The sequence below is a fragment of the Nycticebus coucang genome, chromosome 2 (assembly GCF_027406575.1).
Source record: "Nycticebus coucang isolate mNycCou1 chromosome 2, mNycCou1.pri, whole genome shotgun sequence".
NCBI classification, from domain to species: domain Eukaryota; kingdom Metazoa; phylum Chordata; class Mammalia; order Primates; family Lorisidae; genus Nycticebus; species Nycticebus coucang.
Genome location: NC_069781.1, coordinates 45,714,904 through 45,737,412, shown reverse-complemented (window position 1 = coordinate 45,737,412; position 22,509 = coordinate 45,714,904). Strand labels below are relative to the sequence as shown.

The window sequence follows — 22,509 nt, the reverse complement described above, 5'->3', positions numbered from 1 at the left end:
GTGCTATCCCATTTCCTGCCACATTCAGGACTCTGCCACAGAACTACTTATAGATCTCTCCAAAGGCCATGCTCATCCATGTCCATGTGCCTTTGGGTATACAGTTCTCTGTCTGAATTGCTTTTCCAAGGCTTATCTAGCTGGAAGCTGCCTTGAAAATATCACCTTCTCCATGAAGTATTTCCCAGTTAAGGCAGAATCACTCTTACCTCTGTGTTAAAATCCACAGGTATCTAAAATATACTAGATATCTTTTATTAATTTAGTACAGTGTTCTCAAACTTTAGTATGCAACAGAAATGGCCAGAAGCTTTGTTAAAACACATTAATGATTTTGATTCTCTGGTCTGGGGTGGGGTCAAGAATTTTCACTCTAAGAAGTTCCCAGGTGCTGTTAATACTACTGGTCCAAATATTACCCTTTGAGAACCACTGATTCAGTGGTAATCTCCCAGGGGGGTTTGGTCAGTGCTTATTTATCAGTTGATTCCATGAATATCTGCTGAGTGCCTGCCATGTACCAAACATGGACATTGAGTATTCAATGATAAGCAGAAGTGACATAGAATTTACCTCTAGAGAGTTTCCAGTCAACTAGGGGAGACATATTAAGCAAAAAGAAAAAAGCCATTAAGTATATAATAACAAATTGTGATAAATGCCCTGAAAGAAAATAATATTATAACCTAAGATTAGGGGGAAGGGGGAGAGCGAGGGGAGGGGAGGGGGGAGGATGGGTGGAGGGAGGGTGATTGGTGGGATCACACCTATGGTGCATCTTACAAGGGTACATGTGAAACTTAGTAAATGTAGAATATAAATGTCTTAACACAATAACTAAGAAAATGCCAGGAAGGCTATGTGAACCAGTATGATGAAAATATGTCAAATGGTCTATAAAACCAGTGTATGGTGCCCCATGATTGCATTAATGTACACAGCTATGATTTAATAATAAAAAAAGAAAAGAATATTATGAGAAAGAATAATAAGAAGCTAAATAGTAATCATTATTATTGTGATAACAACTTGCAGTAGAAGCATGGGCAGTTCATCAGCATATCTGTTTAAGTCTCTGATGAGTGGCATGTTTTCATATAAAGGGCACGAGCTTGTTAGTAATGTTGCTTTATCGATTTATAGGAATTTTCTAGGAGTGTTTCTGTTTCTAGAAAGAGGAATTAATACTCTGACTTCTCTTCTCCTCCCTATGTCTTGAGTGTTGCTGTTCATAATTCTATTTATGTTCTACACATTCTACACATTGCATTGCAATCTCATCGACAATAATTGTTTAAGTCCTCACTTACATATTGAAGACCTTGTGTTTATACCTACAGCCTAAATCTTTTCCAGGAGTTCCAGACCAAAAGTTCTTTATTCCCTCGCTCCACCATTTTTTGTTAGTCTGGACTATTCAAGTAATACACATTTATTATAGAACACTTATAAAAATAAAAAGTATATGCATGATAGATAATCCCCTAAGGTAATCTCTATTAATACCGTTGATATTTTTTTTTTTTTTTTTTTTTTTGTAGAGACAGAGTCTCACTGTACCACCCTTGGGTAGAGTGCCGTGGCGTCACATGGCTCACAGCAACCTCTAACTCTTGGGCTTACGCCATTCTCTTGCCTCAGCCTCCCAAGCAGCTGGGACTACAGGTGCGCGCCACAACGCCCGGCTATTTTTTTGTTGCAGCTTGGCCGGGGCTGGGTCCGAACCCACCACCCTCAGCATATGGGGCCGGCGCCCTACTCACTGAGCCACAGGCGCCGCCCCGTTGATGTATTTTTACTTTAATTTTTTGGTACACTTTTAAATGTAACCAAGATCGTACTTATTGAATATGATCTGATGATGGTAGTGTGGTTAAGGACAGAGGCTTTGAAGTCTGCCAAATTCAGGATCCAATCAAGCTCTGCTACTTAATTAGCTAGGTGAAATTTAGAAAGTTTCTTTAGCTTTCCGAGTTTATTTTCTCATCTTTAAAATAGAGTAAAATCACTGTGTATGATTAGTCTGTGGATTAAATAAAATGCTTGTAAGACAAAAGAAAAAAGCTAAATAGGAACATATTTCAGATTGGGTGGTCAGGTAAAGCTATTTGGGGAAAGGGACATTATATGAGCACACTTTCAGTACTGTGCACATATATAGGGTGTACTTGCTGCCCTGTGTTTTTTACCTATTTTTAAATCATCCAGCTAATGACTAGGCTGTGTGTTCCTTAAAGGTGAAAATCTTGTCTTACTAATACGTGTATTTGTGCCTTGATCACACATAGAGTAGGGCCTTGGTAGATAGTGAAAGAATAGGTAGAAAGATGGAGGGATTGCAGAAGAATGAACAAATGAATGATACATCAGATGAATGTATGCATACATGTTCACATGGACAAATGGATGGATGTCAGACATGCAACTATCTTCAGCAGCAACAGAACCAGGATTCCTTCGTGGTACCAGTGGACAAGAGCTGATAGAGACTTCTTTACTGTATTTCTGGCTTCTTTACTATATTTCCAAACCCTGTTCATCATTTAAGGTAACCACTAATGGCCTCTCCTCCCCAAAGTCCCTTGATTACCATTATTAAGTCCCACTCCACACATGAATGAGTTGCTGTAACCTCTTGCATTCCCACACATACTGTGCCACACTTAACTTCAACGCACACGACTGCCTTATACTTGCCACCTGCTTCCCACCAAGTGCACAGTTTTCTCAGGGAAAACCACATTCTCTGAGTCAGTCTTAGAAGGAAAAGTGGTGGAGGAGGGAGAAAGAAAGTTTTTCTCCTACCCCTGAGCCAAAGAAGGCACAGAGCTCAGTGGGTGGTGAAGAGATTCTCTGATAATTCATCACATGACTTAAACAAAGCACTTTCTTTTTTCTTTCTTTTAAGGCTAATCAAGCAACACAGTGGGAGTGGTCAAAAAAAAAACAACACTTTATATGACACTTTTGGGGGGGGGCAGTTTTTGGCCAGGACTGGGCTTGAACCCGCCACCTCTGGCATATGGGGCCTGGGCCCTACTCCTTTGAGCCACAGGCACCACAATAAAATGACACATTTTATTTAGATATGTGTTTGAACCCTTCTAAGAAGAACAGAGTTTAGAGATTCATTCTGAGTTAAAAATAAAGAGAAGAAAAACATCCAGAGTCGCTCTGGGGTGTAAAAACTTGAGAGAGAAAATAAAATTATACACATATTACTCCCTTTTCTTTAAAGAATCTCCATCTGAGGATGAAATCTCAACAGGTTTTGCATGTTTCAAGACTCTAATACTCTTGTTTCCAGTCTCACTGGAAGTTCTTTTTTTTTTTTGGGCCGGGGCTGGGTTTGAACCCACCACCTCCGGCATATGGGACCGGCGCCCTACTCCTTGAGCCACAGGCACCGCCCTCACTGGAAGTTCTTACCCACCCAAGCACAGTCTTGTGCCAAAGGAACTTGGATTCATCAGGGAATTTCCAAAGGATTTGGAGGTGGGAGCAGAGCCCCTCTCCATCGAAAAAATGACAGGATAAAGAATCTGGGACATAGGGTGTTGCCTGTGGCTCAAGGAGTAGGGCGCCAGCCCCATGTACCGGAGGTGGTGGGTTCAGACCCGGCCCCAGCCAAAAACAGCAAAAAAAAAAAAAAAAAAAAAAAAAATCTGGGACATAAAATTCCCCAGAGACTGAAATAAAATACTTCTGAATCGTAAAGAACCTAAATAGATAATTCTCAAAAGAAGGCAAGAGATTAACAGATACAGGCATGAATATCTAATCCAAATGGTAACTAGAGAAATGGAAATAAAGAGCTTATGTCTGAGCACCCATACACACACAGACACACACACACACATTTTACACTGTAATGTTCTATGGAAGTCAGGATGTCCTGAAATGATCTCCAGTGGGACTATAATTGGTACTAAACTTCTAAAATCCTTGGATCAGAGTTCTAGAGAATCTATAAAATGTTCATATTCTTTCCCCCCCAAATAGAGGAGGATGGGATTTTACATCAGTTTATTTCTAATTCTGATCATCTATCCTAAGGGAACCATTTGAAATACAAAAACAAAACAATAGGAAAATCTCAGCCAGTAATGATTACTAATCACAAAGATGTTCAGCCTTGTGTGATACATATATGTGTTTGTAATAATGAAAGACTGGAAACAGCCTAAAAGTCTAGCAGTCAGATAATGGTTGTTGCTTAGGCATTTATAGAATAGGCTTTATCCATGTCCAATTATGTGTTTTGCAGGGTTCTCCCTTGGGGAATGTGCTAGCAATGATGTTGTCTAGGGTGCAGGCTCCAGCTCCTTCAGGAAAGCACTCTGATTGAGTCCCTCGAGGCTAAAACCCGGTTCTCAGTTTCCCCAGGACAGAAACTAGCTTCTCTCCCCAAGGGATCAGACCACAAAGTATGCTATGGTTCTGTAAGGAAAGACTTACTCTCACTAACACTGCCTAAGGCTGATTTAACCACTGAACGCCAATTTATTGGTCCACAGAAGGTGATGTCCTTTTCCAAACATCATCATATATATATCCACTGCTCACATCTGTTCCCCCAATTAGTATTGTGGTATTGTGGAAGAAAAATCAGAAGTCTACTTGGGGAGCACAGCATGTTTGAATAAAAGGAAATGCACATTCTTTTTTTTTTTTTGTAGAGACAGAGTCTTACTTTATGGCCCTTGGTAGAGGGCTGTGGCGTCACACAGTTCACAGCAACCTCCAACTCCTGGGCTTAAGCGATTCTCTTGCCTCAGCCTTCCGAGTAGCTGGGACTACAGGTGCCCGTCAGAATACCCGGCTATTTTGTTGTTGTTGTTGCAGTTTGGCCAGGGCCGGGTTTGAACTCTCCACCCTCCATATATGGGGCCGGCGCCTTACCGAGTGAACCACAGGCGCCACCCAGGAAATAGACATTCTTGAGGAATACCTTTCCAAACCATAATTAGCCCTAGTGCGATGTCCCTGATCTCTAGGAAGGAAAGATAAGTTGTCTAGTGACTGAGTGCTTGTTTCTTTTTTCTCTCTCTTTCCTTCCTTCCTTCCTTCCTTCCTTCCTTCTTTCTTTCTTTTCTTTCTTTTTTGAGTCAGAGTCTCAAGCGGTCACCCTGGGTAGAGTGCCATGGCGTCATAGCTCACAGCAACCTCCAACTCTTGGCTCAAGTGATCCTCTTGCCTCAGTTTTTCTATTTTTAGTAGAAATGGGTCTTGCTTTTGCTCAGGCTGGTCTCCAACTCGTGAGCTCAAGCAATCCACCCACCTCAGCCTCCCAGAGTGCTAGGATTACAGGTGTGAGCCACCACGCCTGGCCAATTGTTCCTTTTTACCAAGTGTTTCCCTTCCCTGGAAAGCGGAGACTGCTTGGTGACCAGTTTACTTTTCTGCACTGCTTTTCCATGCTGATTGCATCTCTTTTTAGTAATCAGTTCCATTCTTAGCATAGGTGACTGAGCAATCTGGGGGGGCACCAGCTGGACCAGTCATAATTGGATTTGGGATTGTGCTAATTAATCTATTGTGGTTCAGCTTAAAATTCAACCTTCATTGCCTGCTCTGAAAAAATGTAGCTGGACAATTGAAATGTTTTTCTTTTGCCAACTGACAGATGTTAAGCTTTATCAATAAAGGCCACTAAAGATACAAGAACAAAAGTCATTTCACCACAAAGACATTTGCACCAGAATATTTATTGCAGCTCATTTCATAATTGCCAAGTTGTGGAAGCAACTCAAGTGCCCATCAACCCATGAATGAATTAACAAATGGTATATGTATACCACGGAATACTATTCAGCCTTAAAAAACATAGAGACTACATCTTTTATGTTTACCTGGATGGAGTTGAAACACTCTTTTTTTTTTTTTTTCAGACAAAGTCTCACTCTGTCACCCTGGGTAGAGTGCCATGAAATCATAGCTCACAGCAACCTCAAACTCTTGGGCTTGAGTGATCCTCTTGCCTCTGTCTCCTGAGTAGCTGGGACTACAGGCACCTGCCAAGACACCAGGTTAGTTTTTCTCTATTTTTTTTTTTTAGAGAGGAGACAGGAGTCTTGCTCTTGCTGAGATGCTTTTTAACTCCTGAGCTCAAGCAATCCACCCACCTTAGCCTCCCATAGTGCTAGGATTACAGGCATGAGCCACCATGCCCAGCCTATAACACATTCTTCTTAGTAAAGTATCTCAAGAATGGAAAAATATATATCCAATGTATTCAACACTAATATGAAACCAATATATAAACAATTACACATTCACACAAATGATAAAACACTTAATATAGTCTAGTAAGGGGAGGGAGGAGAATGGAGAGGGGAGCAAGATTGGCAGGAGGAGGGAGGGTAATTGGTAGGATCTCACCTAATGTGAGGGTGTTCAGCACGCCCCCTGGGTGAAGGGCTCAACTACAACTTGAACTTTACCTTGGAAGTGAGAACAATGTAATCTAACAATTTGTACCCTTCATATTGATTTGAAATTAAGAAAAGAAATTTATCAAAATGTACAAAGAATTTGCCTTTAAGAGGAATTGGGAAGGTTATTTTTTCCTTTATTTTTATTTTATTTTTTTGTTTTCCAATGTTTCTATAATGAGTACAAATTACTTTTGTAATCAGAATTTTATTTTATTATTATTTCTTTTTTCTTTTTTTTTTGTAGAGACAGAGTCCCACTTTTACCGCCTTCGGTAGAGTGCCATGATGTCACAGGACTCACAGCAACCTCTAGCTCTTGGGCTTCCGCGATTCACCTGCCTCAGCCTCCCAAGCAGCTGGGAATACAGGTGCCCACCACAACACCCGGCTATTTTTTGGTTGCAGTTCAGCTGGGGCTGGGTTTGAACCCGCCACCCTCCGTATATGGGGCCGGCGCCCTACTCACTGAGCCACAGGCGCCACCCTATTTCTTTTTTCTTTTAGAGAAAGAGTCATGCTATGTTGCCCAGGCTGGAGTATAATAGCTATTCACAGCTATAATAGGTACTGTCATGGCGTGCTACAACCTCAAATTTCCTTCTTTAGCCTCCTGAATAGCTGGAACTTCAGGTACACACAATTGCACCAGGCTTTAAACAAAAATTATAGAGATAAAGTCTGGCTATGTTGCTCAGGCTGGTTTTTAACTCCTAGCCTCAAGTGATCCTCCTGCCTTATCTTCCCAAAGTGCTGGGAATACAGGCATGAGCCACCATACTCGCCCTAGTCTTTAGGTTGTGAAATTACAGTCTTATTTTCAGAGCCAGGAGCCAGGAGGTAGGAGGTTTGAAAAGTCCTAGGGCCTGGCCTATTTTGTTTTTTAAGAGACACACACATCCCATTCTGCTCGAGTTATCAGGAACAAACATGCTGACCCTGGAACGTCCCAGCCAAAGAATCTGCCTCCAGATATGCTTTTGGCCTGGTTAGGGTCAAGCACCTCAGTGAATTCTTGGAGTTAACTCTTTCTTCAGAAAGCAGTAGTCAGGGACCCTTCTGATGCAGGCTGTGTGTGGGAGTGGGGCTGCTTCAGCAGCTCCACTGGAACTATCTGTCCTGAGTACCTACTGCAGAGGTAAGGGAAGTGCTCATTCTTCCAGGGAAGGTTAGGTTGGGCCGCACTTCAGTGGGCTCCCGGGATAGGAGTCAGAACTAGCCCAGTTCTTGGGAAGCAAACATGGACCTCTATCACCAGTGATAAGGGTGTGACTAGTGTCCTTGGAGAGTGGAAAACACAGCAGGGCCAGCTTAATCAGGCCTGGTTAGAGACTTGTAAGTTGATAGCCTTCTCGTCCAGACACGTGTGGTCCTGCCTTTGGGCCTTTGCTTGGATCCTTCTCTCTGCCTGAAATGCCATCTCCCCTATCCCATCTCTGCCTACCAGATTCCTGCCTGACTTACCTATGGAATAGTTAGGTAGAAAGGCAAGAAATCTCCATCCTGGTGGCTTCTGGACATTGGAAACTCAGCTCATGTGCTCTGGCTTTCTGGCAGGCACAGACAGCTGCCTCGTGTGTGTGTGGGGGGGATGCCTCTCACACAAGACCTCCTCCTGGGGGCAGGGGCAGGGAAACTGCTGTAAGGTGGGTATTGGCATTTCTATATTTTGTTTTGTTGTGTTATGGTTATTGATGTTGTGGTTTTCAGTTTCATTTCCCCTTAGATACTCTCTACCTGGGCTAATCACCCTCTACCTACCACAGGCTCAAGTCTGTGAGAAAAGTCTTCTCCTAAATCCTCCCGCAGGCCCAGCTGGCCTGCAGTCTCACCATAGTCACAGAGCTTGCCATAGTAGTGGCCAGGTCCAGGCCTGGACAAATGTGCTCCCTGGGAAGGGGAAGAGATTGCAAAACCCATCTATTTGCTCAGCCTCTGGGTACACTTGCCCTGAATGTCTCTGCTTCCTGATGGGTTGGACTGCCCAGAATGCTTCCTGCACTTCCTCCCATGACCAGAACTGAAGATCAAGAGGAAAAAAATCAAAAAATTCTCCATACAGAGCCTTGGGCTCTGTGGCCCTGTGGCTGGCCACTTGCCAGTGCAGGGCAGAGATGGTCTCTGGGTGAGGGTGATTGGAAGCATCCCTCTCCCCTCTGCATCCTGCTTGTTCTTGTCCTCTCAGCCATACCCATTATGCTCACCCTGTCATGTCGGGCATCGAGGCAGGAAGGACCCCGGGTATGGCTTCATTATCGACCCTTGTTCCCTGTATACTTGCATACCTGCAGCCGAATCACAGTCATTGCTAGATGAGGGCCAGGAGAGAAGACATTTGTTGCCACTACCAGTCCTTTCCTTGTTTTACCTTCCTACTTTGTCTGCTTGGCCTGGCACTGAGGCCACTAGGTCAGCCCTGGGCCAAGATGCCACACAAGAGTGCATCTTTGTTCTGTTTACATTCTTGTAAGGGAGTGTGCCATTTTAAGACGGTGCTGCTCAAACATTAATGTAGATAAGGACCAGCTGGGAATCTTGCTAAAGTGCGGGTTCTGATTTGGTTGGGGTTTTTTTTGTTGTTCTTTTTTTTTGCAGTTTTGGCCGGGGGCGGGCTTGAACCTGTGACCCGGGCTTGAACCTGTGCCCTACTCCTTGAGCCACAGGCCCTGCCCTGATTTGGTTGTTTTAGGGTGGAGCCTGAGATTCTGCATTTCTAACAAGCTTCTACTGCAAAGATGTAAGGGGCTCAGACTTGTATTCTAGGCTCAGATAAAGTATTGCCTGTTCTGTGAAGATTATCAGACTCCAGTGTCAGAATTAATTACTTGGTCCAAAGTTTCCCAAACATCTGGCTTAGCCATTGTCCTGTCTGCCAGTACAGTCAGACTCATCAGAGTCTGCCTCCATCTGTCCCCTCACTAATCTAGGGGCTGCAGGGGACAAGTAGTCTTTGTAGCCTTAGTATCTAGCATGGTGAATGCTCAATGGTTTGTTGAATAAATTAATGAACAAATTAATGGCTTTTGAAGGCAATATATATCTAAGGTGTATGTTGTTAACATTTAAGGCATTCCCTAAACTGAGGAGTCTTAATAGATATTTGTCAAATTGGGGAGGGGTTCTATAATCTCTTAATCTGAGAAACACTTGATGAAAAATAGACATCAGAAGAGCTTCTCACAGCCTCTAATAAACTAGTGGTTATTGAGAGACCTGGCAAGCTGAACACGTGGCAGTTCATGGAGGATGTGTTATCCCTTCCCCCACACGTTGCCCAGGGAGTCTCTTCATCTCGAGATGGTGTGTGCATGGGGAAGGCCATTGTGTTTATCCACGTGCATCCACAGGCACAAGAACTTAAAGAGCAAGAGGAAGTGAAAGGAAAATTAGGGCAAGGAAACAGATAAAAGAAATCACTCATGAGGAAGAATCAGCAGAAAACTCCAGGCAACATGAAGAACCAGTCTAGAACAACCCCGCCAAGGGACCATGAGGTGGTAGCTACTGCAGATGATTCCACCTGTAAAGAAATGTTAGGAATGTCAGATAGGGAATTTAGAATACACATGTTGAAAACAATGAAAGAAATGATGGAAACAATGAAGGAAACTGCTAATGAAGTGGAAAATAACCAAAAGGAAATTCAAAAACAGAATCAAATAAGAGATGAACGATATGAAGGATATAGCAGAGCTGAAGGAACTGAAACAGTCAATTAGGGAACTTAAAGATGCAATGGAAAGTATCAGCAACAGGTTAGACCATGCAGAAGAAAGAATTTCAGAGGTAGAAGACAAAGTTTTTGAGATAACTCAGATAGTAAAAGAGGCAGAAAAGAAGAGAGATTTAGCAGAATGTTCACTGTCAGAATTATGGGACTTTATGAAGCGCTCCAACATACGAGTTATAGGCATTCCAGAAGCGGAAGAAGAATGCCCCAGAGGAATGGAGGCCACCTAAACACCTAAACACCAGGGGAGGATGGTTAAATAGGGACCTTGTAACACAAATCTGCAGATGAGATTAGGGTGAAATTTTTTAATTAAAAGAAAGGTAATGGGCCAGGCACTGTGTCTCACCTCTATAATCCTAGCACTCTCTGGGAGGCTGAGGTGGGAGGATTGCTTGAGCTCAGAGTTTGGGACCAGCCTGAGCAAGAGCAAGACCCCATCTCTACAAAAAAAATAGAAAACGTATCCAGGTGTGGTAGCAGATGCCTGTGGTCCCAGCTACGCAGGAGGCTAAGGCAGGAGGATCACTTGATCCAAAGAGTTTGAGGTTTCAGTGAGCTATGAATACACCACTGTACTCTAGCCCAGTGACAGAGTGAGACTCTGTCTTGGAAAAAAGAAAGAAAGAGTGCAACAATAAATAGGTCTTTCCTTTTCATTACTGAGTAGTTTTCCACAGTATGAGTGTAACTCAGTGTAACTATTCACTTGTTGAAAGACGTCTGGATTGTTTTTAGTTTCTGGCTGTTATCAATAAAGCTGTTATGAATATTCAGAAACAAAAAAAAAGAAAGAAAGAGAGAAAAAGAGAGAGAAAGAGAGAGAGGGAGGAAGGAAGAAGGAGGGAAGAAAGGAAGGAAGGAAGGAAGGAAGGAAAGAAGGAAGGAAGGAAGGAAACGTCTAGAAAAAGGCACCAAATGAATTCCAGACTTCTTTTACCTTAAAATAATCTTTCTCACCTGGAGGCAAATTTGGTCCCTTATTCAGCAATGTGTGGAGACACTTTTGCTTGTGGGTGGGTTGTAGTCAGTGTTGCTACTAAACATTTTATAGTGCACAAGACAGTCCCCCATAACCAGGAATTATCAGGCCCAAAATGTTAATAGTGCCACTGTTGAGAAACCTTGCCTTAAAAGTTGTTCTAAAATATCATCTTTAATTTAAAATTTAGAATGTTGCTCAAATTCAACTGTTTATCACCAAAAAAGCCAGGGAAGTTTATTCAGTAGAAGAAAATTATGATTATCAGTTGAGATATCCAGATCTTAGTTGATAATACTATTGATCTTACCCATGTCACAAACAACACTACATATTTTACAAGGAGACAAGTAAAAAGATTCACAGCAAATATTTTCTTTAATTTAAAAGTTTAGAATATTGCTTAAATTTAACTGTTTTAACACAAAAATTTTGAAGAAAATTTATTATGTAGAAGGGGATAAAAAGATACAAAGAAATGAATACTATGAGTAAGCAATGGGGAGGATCCCATTCCTGGCTATATAATTACAGCAATTCTCACATAGGTCCGTGAGATAGAGATATGTAAGAGGATATTTTATCACAAAGTTATTTGTGGTGGAGAGCTGGATGCAATGAGACATCCATCACTGAGTGAATGGATATAAGTAAAATGTGATGTATGCACATAACTGGAATATTCTATGATACTGGGGAGCCATTAACTAGATATAAGCCCAAGGTAAACAGATTTTTTTTTTTTTTTTTTTTTGTGATTTTTTGGCCGGGGCTGGGTTTGAACCCACCACCTCCGGCATATGGGACCGGCGCCCTACTCCTTGAGCCACAGGTGCCACCCTTTTTTTTTTTTTTTTTTACACAGAGCTTCAAGCTGTCATCTTGGGTAGAGTGCTATGGCATCACAGCTCACAGCAACCTCAAACTCCTAGGCTCAAATGATTCTTCTGCCTCAGCCTCCCAACTAGCTAAGACTGCAGGCGCCCGCCACAATGCCCGGCTATTTTTTTTGTTGCAGTTGTCACTGTTGTTTTAGCTGGCCCCTGGCCGAGTTCGAACCCACCAGCCTCAGTGTATGTGGCCGGTGCCCTACTCATTGAGCTATGGGTGCTGCCCAAGGTAAACAGATCTTTAAAACACGGTGCTGAACGGGAGGAAAAAAGAGGAAGGAACAGAAACAATACTATTAATACTATTAAAAATACATGTCTAGGGCGGTGCCTGTGGCTCAGTGAGTAGGGCACCACAATGCTCAGCTAAAGAGCACATAAACAGAATGATTTACAAATTTGTCACGACACAAACTACATTTGAACTCTTGGGAATTAGGCACCATTGCCACCTGGTGGTAGCAGTTCAAAATTGAGGCATAATTCAGTTTCTTTTTAACCAGATATAATTTACATGCAATGAAATGCACAAGATCTTAAATATTTAATGTGACTTTTTGTTTTTGGAGACAGAGTCTCACTATGTTGCCCTCAGTAGAGTGCCGTGGCATCACAGCTAACAGCATAAAGTGATTGGGCTTAAGTGATTCTCTTGCCTCAGCCTCCCAAGTAGCTGGGATTACAGGCGCCTGTCACAACACCCAGCTATTTTTTGGTTGTAGTTGTCATTGTTGTTCGGTGGGCCCAGGCCGTGTTCGAACACACCAGCCCTGGTGTATGTAGCCGCGCTCTAGCTGCTGAGCTACAGGTGCCAAGCCTAATGTGATGATTTTTGACAAATGTGTACAGCACTATACTCACCACTCTAAACAATAAATAAAACATTTCCATCACCCCAGAAAGTTCCTTCCTGCCCTCCTCACACCATACCTTAAAGGCAACCACTGATCCGTTTCTATCACCATAAATTAGCTTTGTCTGTTGTAGAACTTTATTCTATATGGAATGATACAATGTGTACTCTTTTGCATCCAGGAATAATAATATCTTTGACATTCATCCATGTTATAGTATGTATCAACACTTACTTCATTTTTATTGCTAAGTGGTATTCCATTGTATTGATGTAGCAGAGTTTGTTTATCTATGCACCCACCAACTGAATGACATTGTTTCCAGTTTGCGTTATTACAAACAAAGCTCCTATGAATATTTATGTATAGGGCTTCCTGTGGATATGTTTTTTATTTATTGTGGGTGGAATCACTAGGTCATAGGATGGACTGATGTGTAATTTTTTAAAACACTGCCAAACAGCAGGGTACAGTAGTGTGCACCTATAGTTCCAGCTCTGAGAAAGGCTAAGGCAGGAGGATCACTTAAGCCCAGGAGTTTGAGACCAGTCTGGATAATATAGTGAGACCTTGTCTCAAAAACATAAATAAATAACTGCAAAAGCAATTCTTCACATTAATTACTGGTATCATTTTACACAGCCACCAACAATGAATTTACATTAACAATAAAAAAAAAATGGGCCAGGTGCAGTAGCTCATACCTGTAATCCTAGCACTCCGGGAGACTGAGGTGAGTGGAATGTTTGAGCTCAGGAGTTGGAGGAAGAGTAAGACCCCATCTCTACTGAAAATAAGAAAACTAGCTGGGCATTGGAGGATCATGTGAAACCAAGAAACTGACGTTGCTATGAGCTATGATGACACCATGGGATTCTACCCAGGGAAACAGAGTAAGACTCTATCTCAAAACAAAACAAACAAAACAATAAAAATATGGACAAGCCAATTTATTTAAGTAGGCAAAAAGACCTGAACAGACATTTAAAAATAAGCAAACAGCCAAAAAGCATATGGAAAAGTGCCCAACAGCATCAGTCTTTAGGGAAATGCAAACTAAAGCCACAATGAGATATCATTTTACACCAACCAGAATGTTAAAAGGAAACTGTGGAGGGTGTAGAGAAACTGGAGGCAGTTGGATCTCTCTCTTTCTCTCTCTCACACACACACACATATGCACGTACACACACACAAAGGTGACAGCGCTCTCTCAGGCCACCCACTCTGCTCCTTTACAAAAGAAGAATTCAGCTTGTGATTTGTACATTCCCGCACAGGCTATTGTTGGTCAAGCCTGGAAAATTGAAAGGTCAAACGACCAACCTGACATTTCCCATTGGTTGGATGGAACCACTGGGGGTACAGAGGCATAAATTGGAGCAGCCTCTTGTACCTGTTCTTTACATCAGTTTTTCACTCAGAAGGCAAAGTTTTCAGAAGGGTGTATTGGGGGGTATAGTAAGGGTATTCTAAGGGGGTAAGAGTGTTCTGAATTAAAAACGAATTAAAGCCACGTCATATTCTGGGCAGATTTTCATGGGACCTGGGCCCATCACCCAACTTCTCTTCACCACCAAACTTCTCTCTTACCCTCTTCCTCTTTCTGCTTCTCCTCTCTTTTTTCTCCTTCCTTTTCATAACAGCGCCATTTGTTAAATTGTGTCATGAACCAGGTTTTTAGTACACATTTTTTTCTGACACCTTTCAAGGTAAGCATTAGTATTACTGTTTTACAGAGGGAATCTGGGCTCCCAGAGTTGAGGAACTTGCTAGATTAGTTTACTATTGCTGCTGTAATAGATCACCACCAACTCAGAGGCATAAAACAATACAAATGTATCATGTTACACTCTGGAGAGCACAGGTCTAAGATGAGTCAGCAGAGTTGTTCCTTCCCGAGGCTCTAGGGGGTGAAACTGTCCCTTGCCTCTGCCAGCGTCTGGAGGCCCAAGGGCCCACGTCACTCTGACCTCAGCCTGCATCATCACATATCCTTCTCTGACTCTCCTGCATCCCTCCTAAGAAACTTTGTGGGCCAAGCCCACCCAGATAATCCAGGATAATCTCCCCATTTCAAGACCCTTAATTTATTCGCGGTCACCAAGTCCCTTATGTCATGTCAAGTAACATTCAGAGGTTTAGGGGGTAAGGATACAGACATTTGGGAGGATGGGAGCTTTATTCTGCCAATTGTAGTGAGTGGCCACGTGCGGGTTCAAACCCAATGCTGTCTTATTCTTAAATCTGATTTTTCTCTAAACTACACTGCCCTTTCCTTCAGCCTTTCCATCCTGGATCAGCCTGGGTCCTCAGCAAGCGTAGATTCCCAGAAAGGGACAGCAGAAGACCCTACGGCCGGACATATCCAGAGGAGGAACTTCTGGTGAGAGTCCAGGGACACCTCTCCAAATCTGGGAAAGAAGAGGAAGGCTGAGGAGTCCATGGCCAGACCACATTTTCCATGAAGAGAGGGCATCAGGGAGAGGGGTGGGCCTTAGGGCCAGGCAGGAGAAATTCACTGAGAAGGAGGAAGTATAACCTCGAGGTCTCAGCTACCCACTCCCCAAGGCACAGAGCACTCGGAGCAGCCCAACTCTCTCTCTACTTCTGCTCAGGAAAACACCCAAAGGCTGCTGAAGCTCCTTGCCCTCTGGAGACTTGCCCTTTAGGATTCCTCTCACCCTGGCTGACCATGATCAAGATACTTCACCACTTAGTACTTCAATTGCCTCATCTGTAATATGGGAATAATTGCGCTTATTCCTTAGGGGTTTCTTAAGAATTCAGTAAGTTGGGCAGTGCCTGTGGCTCAAAGAATTCAGTAAATTAATATATGGAAAGGGATTATAACAGTGCTTAGGACAACAAAAGTGCTAAAAAAAATGTTGACAAGTGGGGCGCAGTGGCTCACACCTGTAATCCCAGCACTGTGGGAGGCTGAGGCGGGAGGATTGCTTGAGCTCAGGAGTACGAGGCTTGTCTGAGCGAGAATGAGACCCCAACTCATGAAAAAAATGGAAAAACCCAGCCGGGTGCAGTGGCCAGTGCCTGTAATCCCAGCGGCCTCTGAGGCTGAGGCAGCAGGATGCCCACAGCCAGAGTCTGAGGTTGCAGTGAGCTACGACACCACTGCACTCTGTTCAGGGCACAGGGTAGAACTCTGCCTTGACAAAAAAAAACAAAGGGTGACAAGTAGAGTGCCAGTTGTGGCGGGCAGGGTAGGGCAGAGAGACAGTATTTTGGATACTTCGCGTCTAACTTAGCCTGGCCATAGGTACTGCAGCTGGCTGTGTGGAAGACATCAGCTGGGGTCACAAGGGTCTGCATGCTGAACCTATCAGTGCTACAGGAAATGTGTGGCAGCTCCTTCCACCTTCTTCCTGGGCTTCTGGATTGATTGCTTTCCAGAGCGTCCCTATTTTCAGGGACTCTAGACCCTAGCTGGGCCCAACTTCAAGAAGGTTCTCTCCACCCGTGGTCCACTCTCGACTATTCTGACAACTTCCTGCCAAGGCTTGGTCATACATTTCAGAAGAGTCACTTCCAATTGTTTGGTTCCTTGTACCCCTCCCACTTCAGTTACTGGGCCAGGGCAGGTTTCTGGGTGTGTACATTTGAAACTAGAATCTCTCGTAGGCAGGAGAATCTAGTAAGAAGTCTCTGACATTTAAAGTCAGGTAGACGTTGGTCTGAAAGCTAGTGCTGCCACATATAATCCTGGAGACTTGGCCATGACATTAAACATTTCTGAGCCTTACTTTTCTCATCTGTAAAATGAATATAATTGTAAGGCCTACCCCATAAGGTTTGTGAGGATTATATAATATGTAGTACATGTAAAGTTTTTAGCATAGCTCTTGGAGCACAAAGAAATAAACTCCCAATATATGAAGATCATTTCTTCTGGTTTCCCTAAATGATCAAACTGCATAGTTTACCCCTATATTCCCAGTGACATGGAATGACAAGCATTCAGAGTCTTCTGATTCAACTTTTCCAGGAACAGGAAGTCCCCTTGGGAGGCCGAAAGCATCTATTCCACAATGTCAGGCCTGATGAAGGAGACCAGTAGGGCAGGGTTGGATAGGTATCTAAGTTCCTAGGTCTTAGAAACTCTCTAGCAAGGCAGCAAGGGAGAAACAGCAGAGAACAAAGCTCCAATGTACCCAGAAACCCCATAGACCTTTCAGTGTATCTTACCGTCCTAGAATTTGGCCACTGAGGACAGTGGAAAACTCTGGTATCGTGAAAGTGAGAAGCTTCTTTTGCCCTGGAGACATTTCTCAGTCTTGAGAGTGTGTGGTTTTTCAGGGGGTTAGAGTAGATTTGTGGCTGTAGTGAGGTAAGCCTGGGAGAGATCTGATGCCTTAATTGTAACCTGTAATTCCCCTCTCCCCAAACCAGGTCCACAAAGCATGGTGACCACCACAGCCACCTTGAGGAAGAGCTCTCAGTGTGCCAAGCTGAGTTACAATACTTAACAAAAATTATCCCATTAATCCTATCCTGAAGCTATTTTTGTCCTCCTTTTATTTACTTATTTATCTATTTATTCATTTATTTATTTGGAGACAGGGTTTCACTTTTGCTTTGTGGCCTGGTATAGAAGGCAGTACAGTGATATGTTCACAGTTCATCGAAACCTCAAACTTCTGGGCTTAAACAGTTCTCCTGCCTCAGCCTTCTGAGTAGCTAGGGCCACAGGCCCATGCCACCATACCTGGCTAATTTTTTTTTTTTTTGTAGAGACAGAGTCTCACTTTTTATGGCCCTTGGTAGAGTGCCGTGGCCTCACACAGCTCACAGCAGCCTCCAACTCCTGGGCTTAAGCGATTCTCTTGCCTCAGCCTCCCGAGCAGCTGGGACCACAGGCGTCCACCACAACGCCTGGCTATTTTTTGGTTGCAGTTTGGCCAGGGCCGGGTTTGAACCCACCACCCTTGGTATATGGGGCCAGCGCCCTACCGACTGAGCCACAGGCGCTGCCCTACCTGGCTAATTTTTAATTTTTTTCTAGAGATGGGAGTCACACTGTGTTATACTTCTGGCCTCAAGGGATCCTCCTACCTCAGCCTCTCAAAGTGCTGGGATTATAAGTATGAGCCACCGAGCCTAGCCTGTTATACCCCTTTTATAAAAGAGGAAACTAGCACCCAAGGAGATTAAGGAAGGTACTCAATGTTACACTGCTGGTGAGTGGCAGAGCCATGATCAAATAAGGTTTGGCCCCCATTATTTTCATGTTGCCAGTGTCTGTCTTCAGCCTCTCCCCTCCTCAGTTCAGTCTCAGAGAGGAAGGGACACAGGTTTGGACAGGGTAAGAGGAGGAGGTCCTAGTGAGGTTCCAAGGACTCCTCAAGGCTGGGAGAGAGGACCAGCACCCTGGGCAGGAGACCACAACCAGATCACCACAGACAGAGGGCAGCAGAGTTCTCTGGGTGGCTTTCAGGCCGGGCAAGAGACAATCACCACGGAGGGGCAGATAGGCCCTAAGGCCTCACCTGTCAACAAATTGACATGGCAAAATTTATCAAGTGCCTTTGGTATGAAAACCGGAAGTCTCCTTCACTTGTCTTGGACCAATGTCCCTGGGCTGCTGAGAGCAACCTCCCTGGAAGAGAGTGCACTCCCTCAAGAGGGTGTGTACCAACCCAGGGGCACCTTGGACATGGAAGGGGAGGGTCATGAGAAGGAAACAGTTTGAACTATAGCCTGCCAGGCCACATGATTGCTACTTGTTTTATCTTGCTCCTTTGTCAACAACAGGGTGCCAGTGACTTCAACCTGGCCAAACATAGATGTCCAATCTCTGGCCACATTAATTGCTCTCAGAGATGAGCACATGACTTACCCAATCAAAGTCTTTTCTTGGGTTTTTATATACCAAAGGAGATAGGCAAAGTCTCCTGATTTTTTTAGTCCACAAAGTTTAGGATACATGGTCTGTAACCATACTTCTCCCCCACCAACTGTGAAGGGTAGGCCTGTTCATAATAGGAGAGTATGGTTACAGCTCCCAAAGAGACGTAGGGGAGTAGAAGAGCATAAAATAAAGCTTTGGGGCTTCCCAGCACACCCCACAATCCTTTGGGCATATTGCATGGCCTCTGAAGGTTGCTGCTGGGTAGCTCACCCGCCACTATTCTCAGTACACACTTCAGTGCTGTAGAATATAATGCAAATGGCACTCCCTGGAGACAAACAGGACACATTCCGTACAACCACAAGTGGTAGCCCTAATTACAGATGAAGAATAGAGGCTCAGAAGTGAAATGAGACTGGGCACGGTGGCTCACATCTGTAATCCTAGCACACTGGGAGGCTAAAGTGGGAGGATTGCTTGAGATCAGGAGTTTGAGACCAGCCTGAACAAGAGTGAGGCCCTCATCTCTACTAAGAATAGAAAACTTAGCCAGGCAGGGTAGCACCTGCCTATAGTTCCAGTTACTTTGGAGGCTGAAGCAGGAGGATTGCTTGGGCCCAGGAGTTTGAGGTTGCAGTGAGCTGTGGCGACCCACTACACTCTAGCCTGGGTGACAAAGCAAGACTTTGTCTCCAAAAAGAAAAAAGAAAAAGAATCTTTGGCCAGGTGTGGTGGTTTACACCTTTAATCCTAGCACTCTGGGAGGCAGAGATGAGTAGATCGTTTGAGCTCAGGAGTTCAAAATCAGCCTGAGTAACAGAAGACCACGTCTCTACTAAAAATAGGAAAACTAGTAGCCAGGCAAGGTAGTGCATGCCAGTAGTCCTAGCTACTTGGACTGAGGCTGAGGCAAGAGGATTGTTTGAGCCCAAGAGTTTGAGGTTGTTGTAAGCTACAATGATGCTCTAGTGGCAGAGTGAGACTCTGTCTCAAAAAGAAAAAAAGAAGAAAAAAGAAGTTGAACGACTTGCCCAAGGTCACACAGACAAGGTCTCCAGATACCAGGGCAGGCACAGGTGCCACCTGGCTCACCCCTAAGGTACTGCAAGGCCACTGGGAGCAGCAGGACTCAGTGTCCCGACTGTAAGAGTTACTCTGTGTAGCACACTGTGACCAGGAGACACACAGTGGGTAGGGGGCTTGTTGATCTATCTTTATGAAGCCTTGGACTCCTGTGAGTGAATTCATTCTGCAGGTGAAGGAACAGCATGTGACATCTGTGGATTTTGTCTGACCAACATTTTTCCTTTTGGTAATAGGATCCCAAGTTTGCTGGAGACCTACTCACCCCCACTGGATACAATCTTTGTGGGACTGCCTATCAAAATCTCTCACCTCTCCTGACCAGAAAATAGACACATGACTTTAGGATTTTTTTTTTTTTGAGACAGAGCCTCAAGCTGTCACCCTGTGTAGAGTGCTGTGTCATCATTATACCTCACAGCAACGTCCACCTCCTGGGCTTAAGCTATTCTCTTGCCTCAGCTTCCCATGTAGCTGGGACTACAGGCGCCCGTCACAACGCCCGGCTATATTTTGGTTATAGTTGTCATTGTTGTTTTGGCAGGCCCGGGCTGGATTCGAATCTGCCAGCTCAGGTGTATGTGGCTGGCGCCTTAGCTGCTTGAGCTACAGGTGCCAAGCCGAATTTAGGCTTTTTGAGACCAATTCTTTTGGGAGCCTAGTTCTTAGATTTTCATGTAATTTGTGGGAGAGGAGGCAGCTATGATAGCAGGCACTGAGTCCCTTACCATTCACCATTCCTGCGCATGCTTGCAGCCTCCATCTGCAGCCCCTGTGGTCCTTTGCCGGGAGGCTTTCTCTGGAAGTCCAGAGATGTGAAAGGAGCAGGCCAATAGTGCCAGGGAGTTAAGGGTCTCTCTTCCAGCACCTCTCCACCAGTGACTGTTGGGATTTGGTGGATATACTCTGATTCCATTACTCCTCAGTGGGTTTAACTCTGAGATGTGTTCCACAAAGTGTCCCAGCCCTCCCTGCTGGGACTGAGACCCAGTTTCCTCTATGGTACCCTCTGTGGTACTGCAAGCTTTGTTGGTCCCTTTCCCTTCCCTGCCTACGTCTTTGTACTCTCTTGCAAGTGCTCCCTGGGATCACCTTCCCCCACACTACTTGGAACCTAATATCTTTTCTTAGGGTCTTTTTCTGGGTGAGTCCAACCTAAGACAACCCCAGAAAATTCTTCTGGGAAAATTCTTGTTTTATTTAAGTTACAAAAGTCTGCTTGCATTTCTTGCGACCCAAGGATTCTAACAGAATTAATTAATTCAGACCACTATTAATTAATTCTGAACAGAATTAATAGTGGTCTATCACATTGTACCTGGCTGTGATAATCTCTGATCTTTCTTTCTTTTTTTTTTTTTTTTTCTGAGACAGAGTTTCATTATTCATCCTCACATGGTAGAGCGTCATGGCGTCGCAGCTCACAGCAACCTCAAACTCTTGGGCTTAAGCAATTCTCTTGCTTCAGCCTCCCAAGCAGCTGGGACTGCAGGTGCCCGCCACAACACCCAGCTAACCTCTGATCTTTCTAAAGATGCTCAGAGTTCTAGAAGAGAAGAAAAAGGGTCTCATGACAGCCTTTGTTCTAAGCTGTTTTGTATGGATGCTCAGAGGAGTAAGCCACTAGCTATACTGATAAATGGAAATGTTCAAATGAGGGCGGCGCCTGTGGCTCAGTGAGCAGGGCGCTGGCCCCATATACCCTGGGTGGCGGGTTCAAACCCGGTCCCGGCCAAACTGCAACAAAAAAATAGCCGGGCGTTGTGGTGGGCGCCTGTAGTCCCAGCTACTCGGGAGGCTGAGGCAGGAGAATCGCCTAAGCCCAGGAGTTGGAGGTTGCTGTGAGCTGTGTGACGCCATGGCACTCTACCGAGGGCAATAAAGTGAAACTCTGTCTCTACAAAAAAAAAAAAAAGAAATGTTCAAATGAGCCATGACCTCAGAACACAAGGTCTTTTTTTATTTTTTGAGATGGAGTCTCCCTATGTGGCCCTCAGTAGTGCTGTGGCGTTCCATCTCACAGCAACCTCAATCTCTTGGGCTCAAGTGATTCTCTTGCCTCAGCCTCCCAAGTAGCTGGGACTATAGGTACCCAGCACAATGCCTGGCTATTTTGTTGCAGTTGTTGTTGTTTTAGCTGGCCCGGGCTGGATTCAAACCCAATAGCCTTGGTGTATGTGGTTGGCACACTACCCACTGAACTATGGGCACCACTGGTCTTTTTTTTTTTTTTTTTTGAGACTGAGTCTCACTTTGTTGCCCCTAGTAGAGTACCATGGCATCATAGCTCACAGCAACCTCAAACTCCGGCTCAAGTGATTCTCTTGCCTCACCCTCCCAAGTAGCTGGGACTACAGGTGTCTGCCACAATGCCTGGCTATTTTTAAAGACAGGACTTTGCTCTAGCTCAGGCTGGTATCAAACTCATGAGCTCAGGCAATCCACCCACCTCAGCCTCCCAAAGTACTGGGATTACAGGCATGAGCCACCACACCTGGCTTATACCAGGTCTTTTGTACAGTCCCACTTCTGGGATGAGGACTAGTGTGAAAATCCCTCCCAGTTGGAGGTGATCAAAGCATGGTCTTGGGGGATGCTTTGGAGATAAAACACCACATTTAGGTCGTAGGGGGAGATGCTGGGTTTCTGGCTGTCCAGCCAGGTTGACAA

At 44.3% G+C, this 22,509-nt stretch overlaps 1 protein-coding gene across 1 annotated transcript in view; it reads right to left on the bottom strand.

Moving 5' to 3' along the window:
• Positions 1 to 15,170: 15,170 nt before the first annotated feature.
• Positions 15,171 to 22,509, bottom strand: part of BAG1 (BAG cochaperone 1) — a 44,244-nt gene continuing 36,905 nt past the window's right edge. The window contains exon 7 of the mRNA XM_053570708.1: positions 15,171 to 15,304. Coding sequence (XP_053426683.1) covers positions 15,203 to 15,304 — 102 coding nt within the window. The 3' untranslated portion in view covers positions 15,171 to 15,202. The remainder of the gene's footprint in view (positions 15,305 to 22,509) is intronic.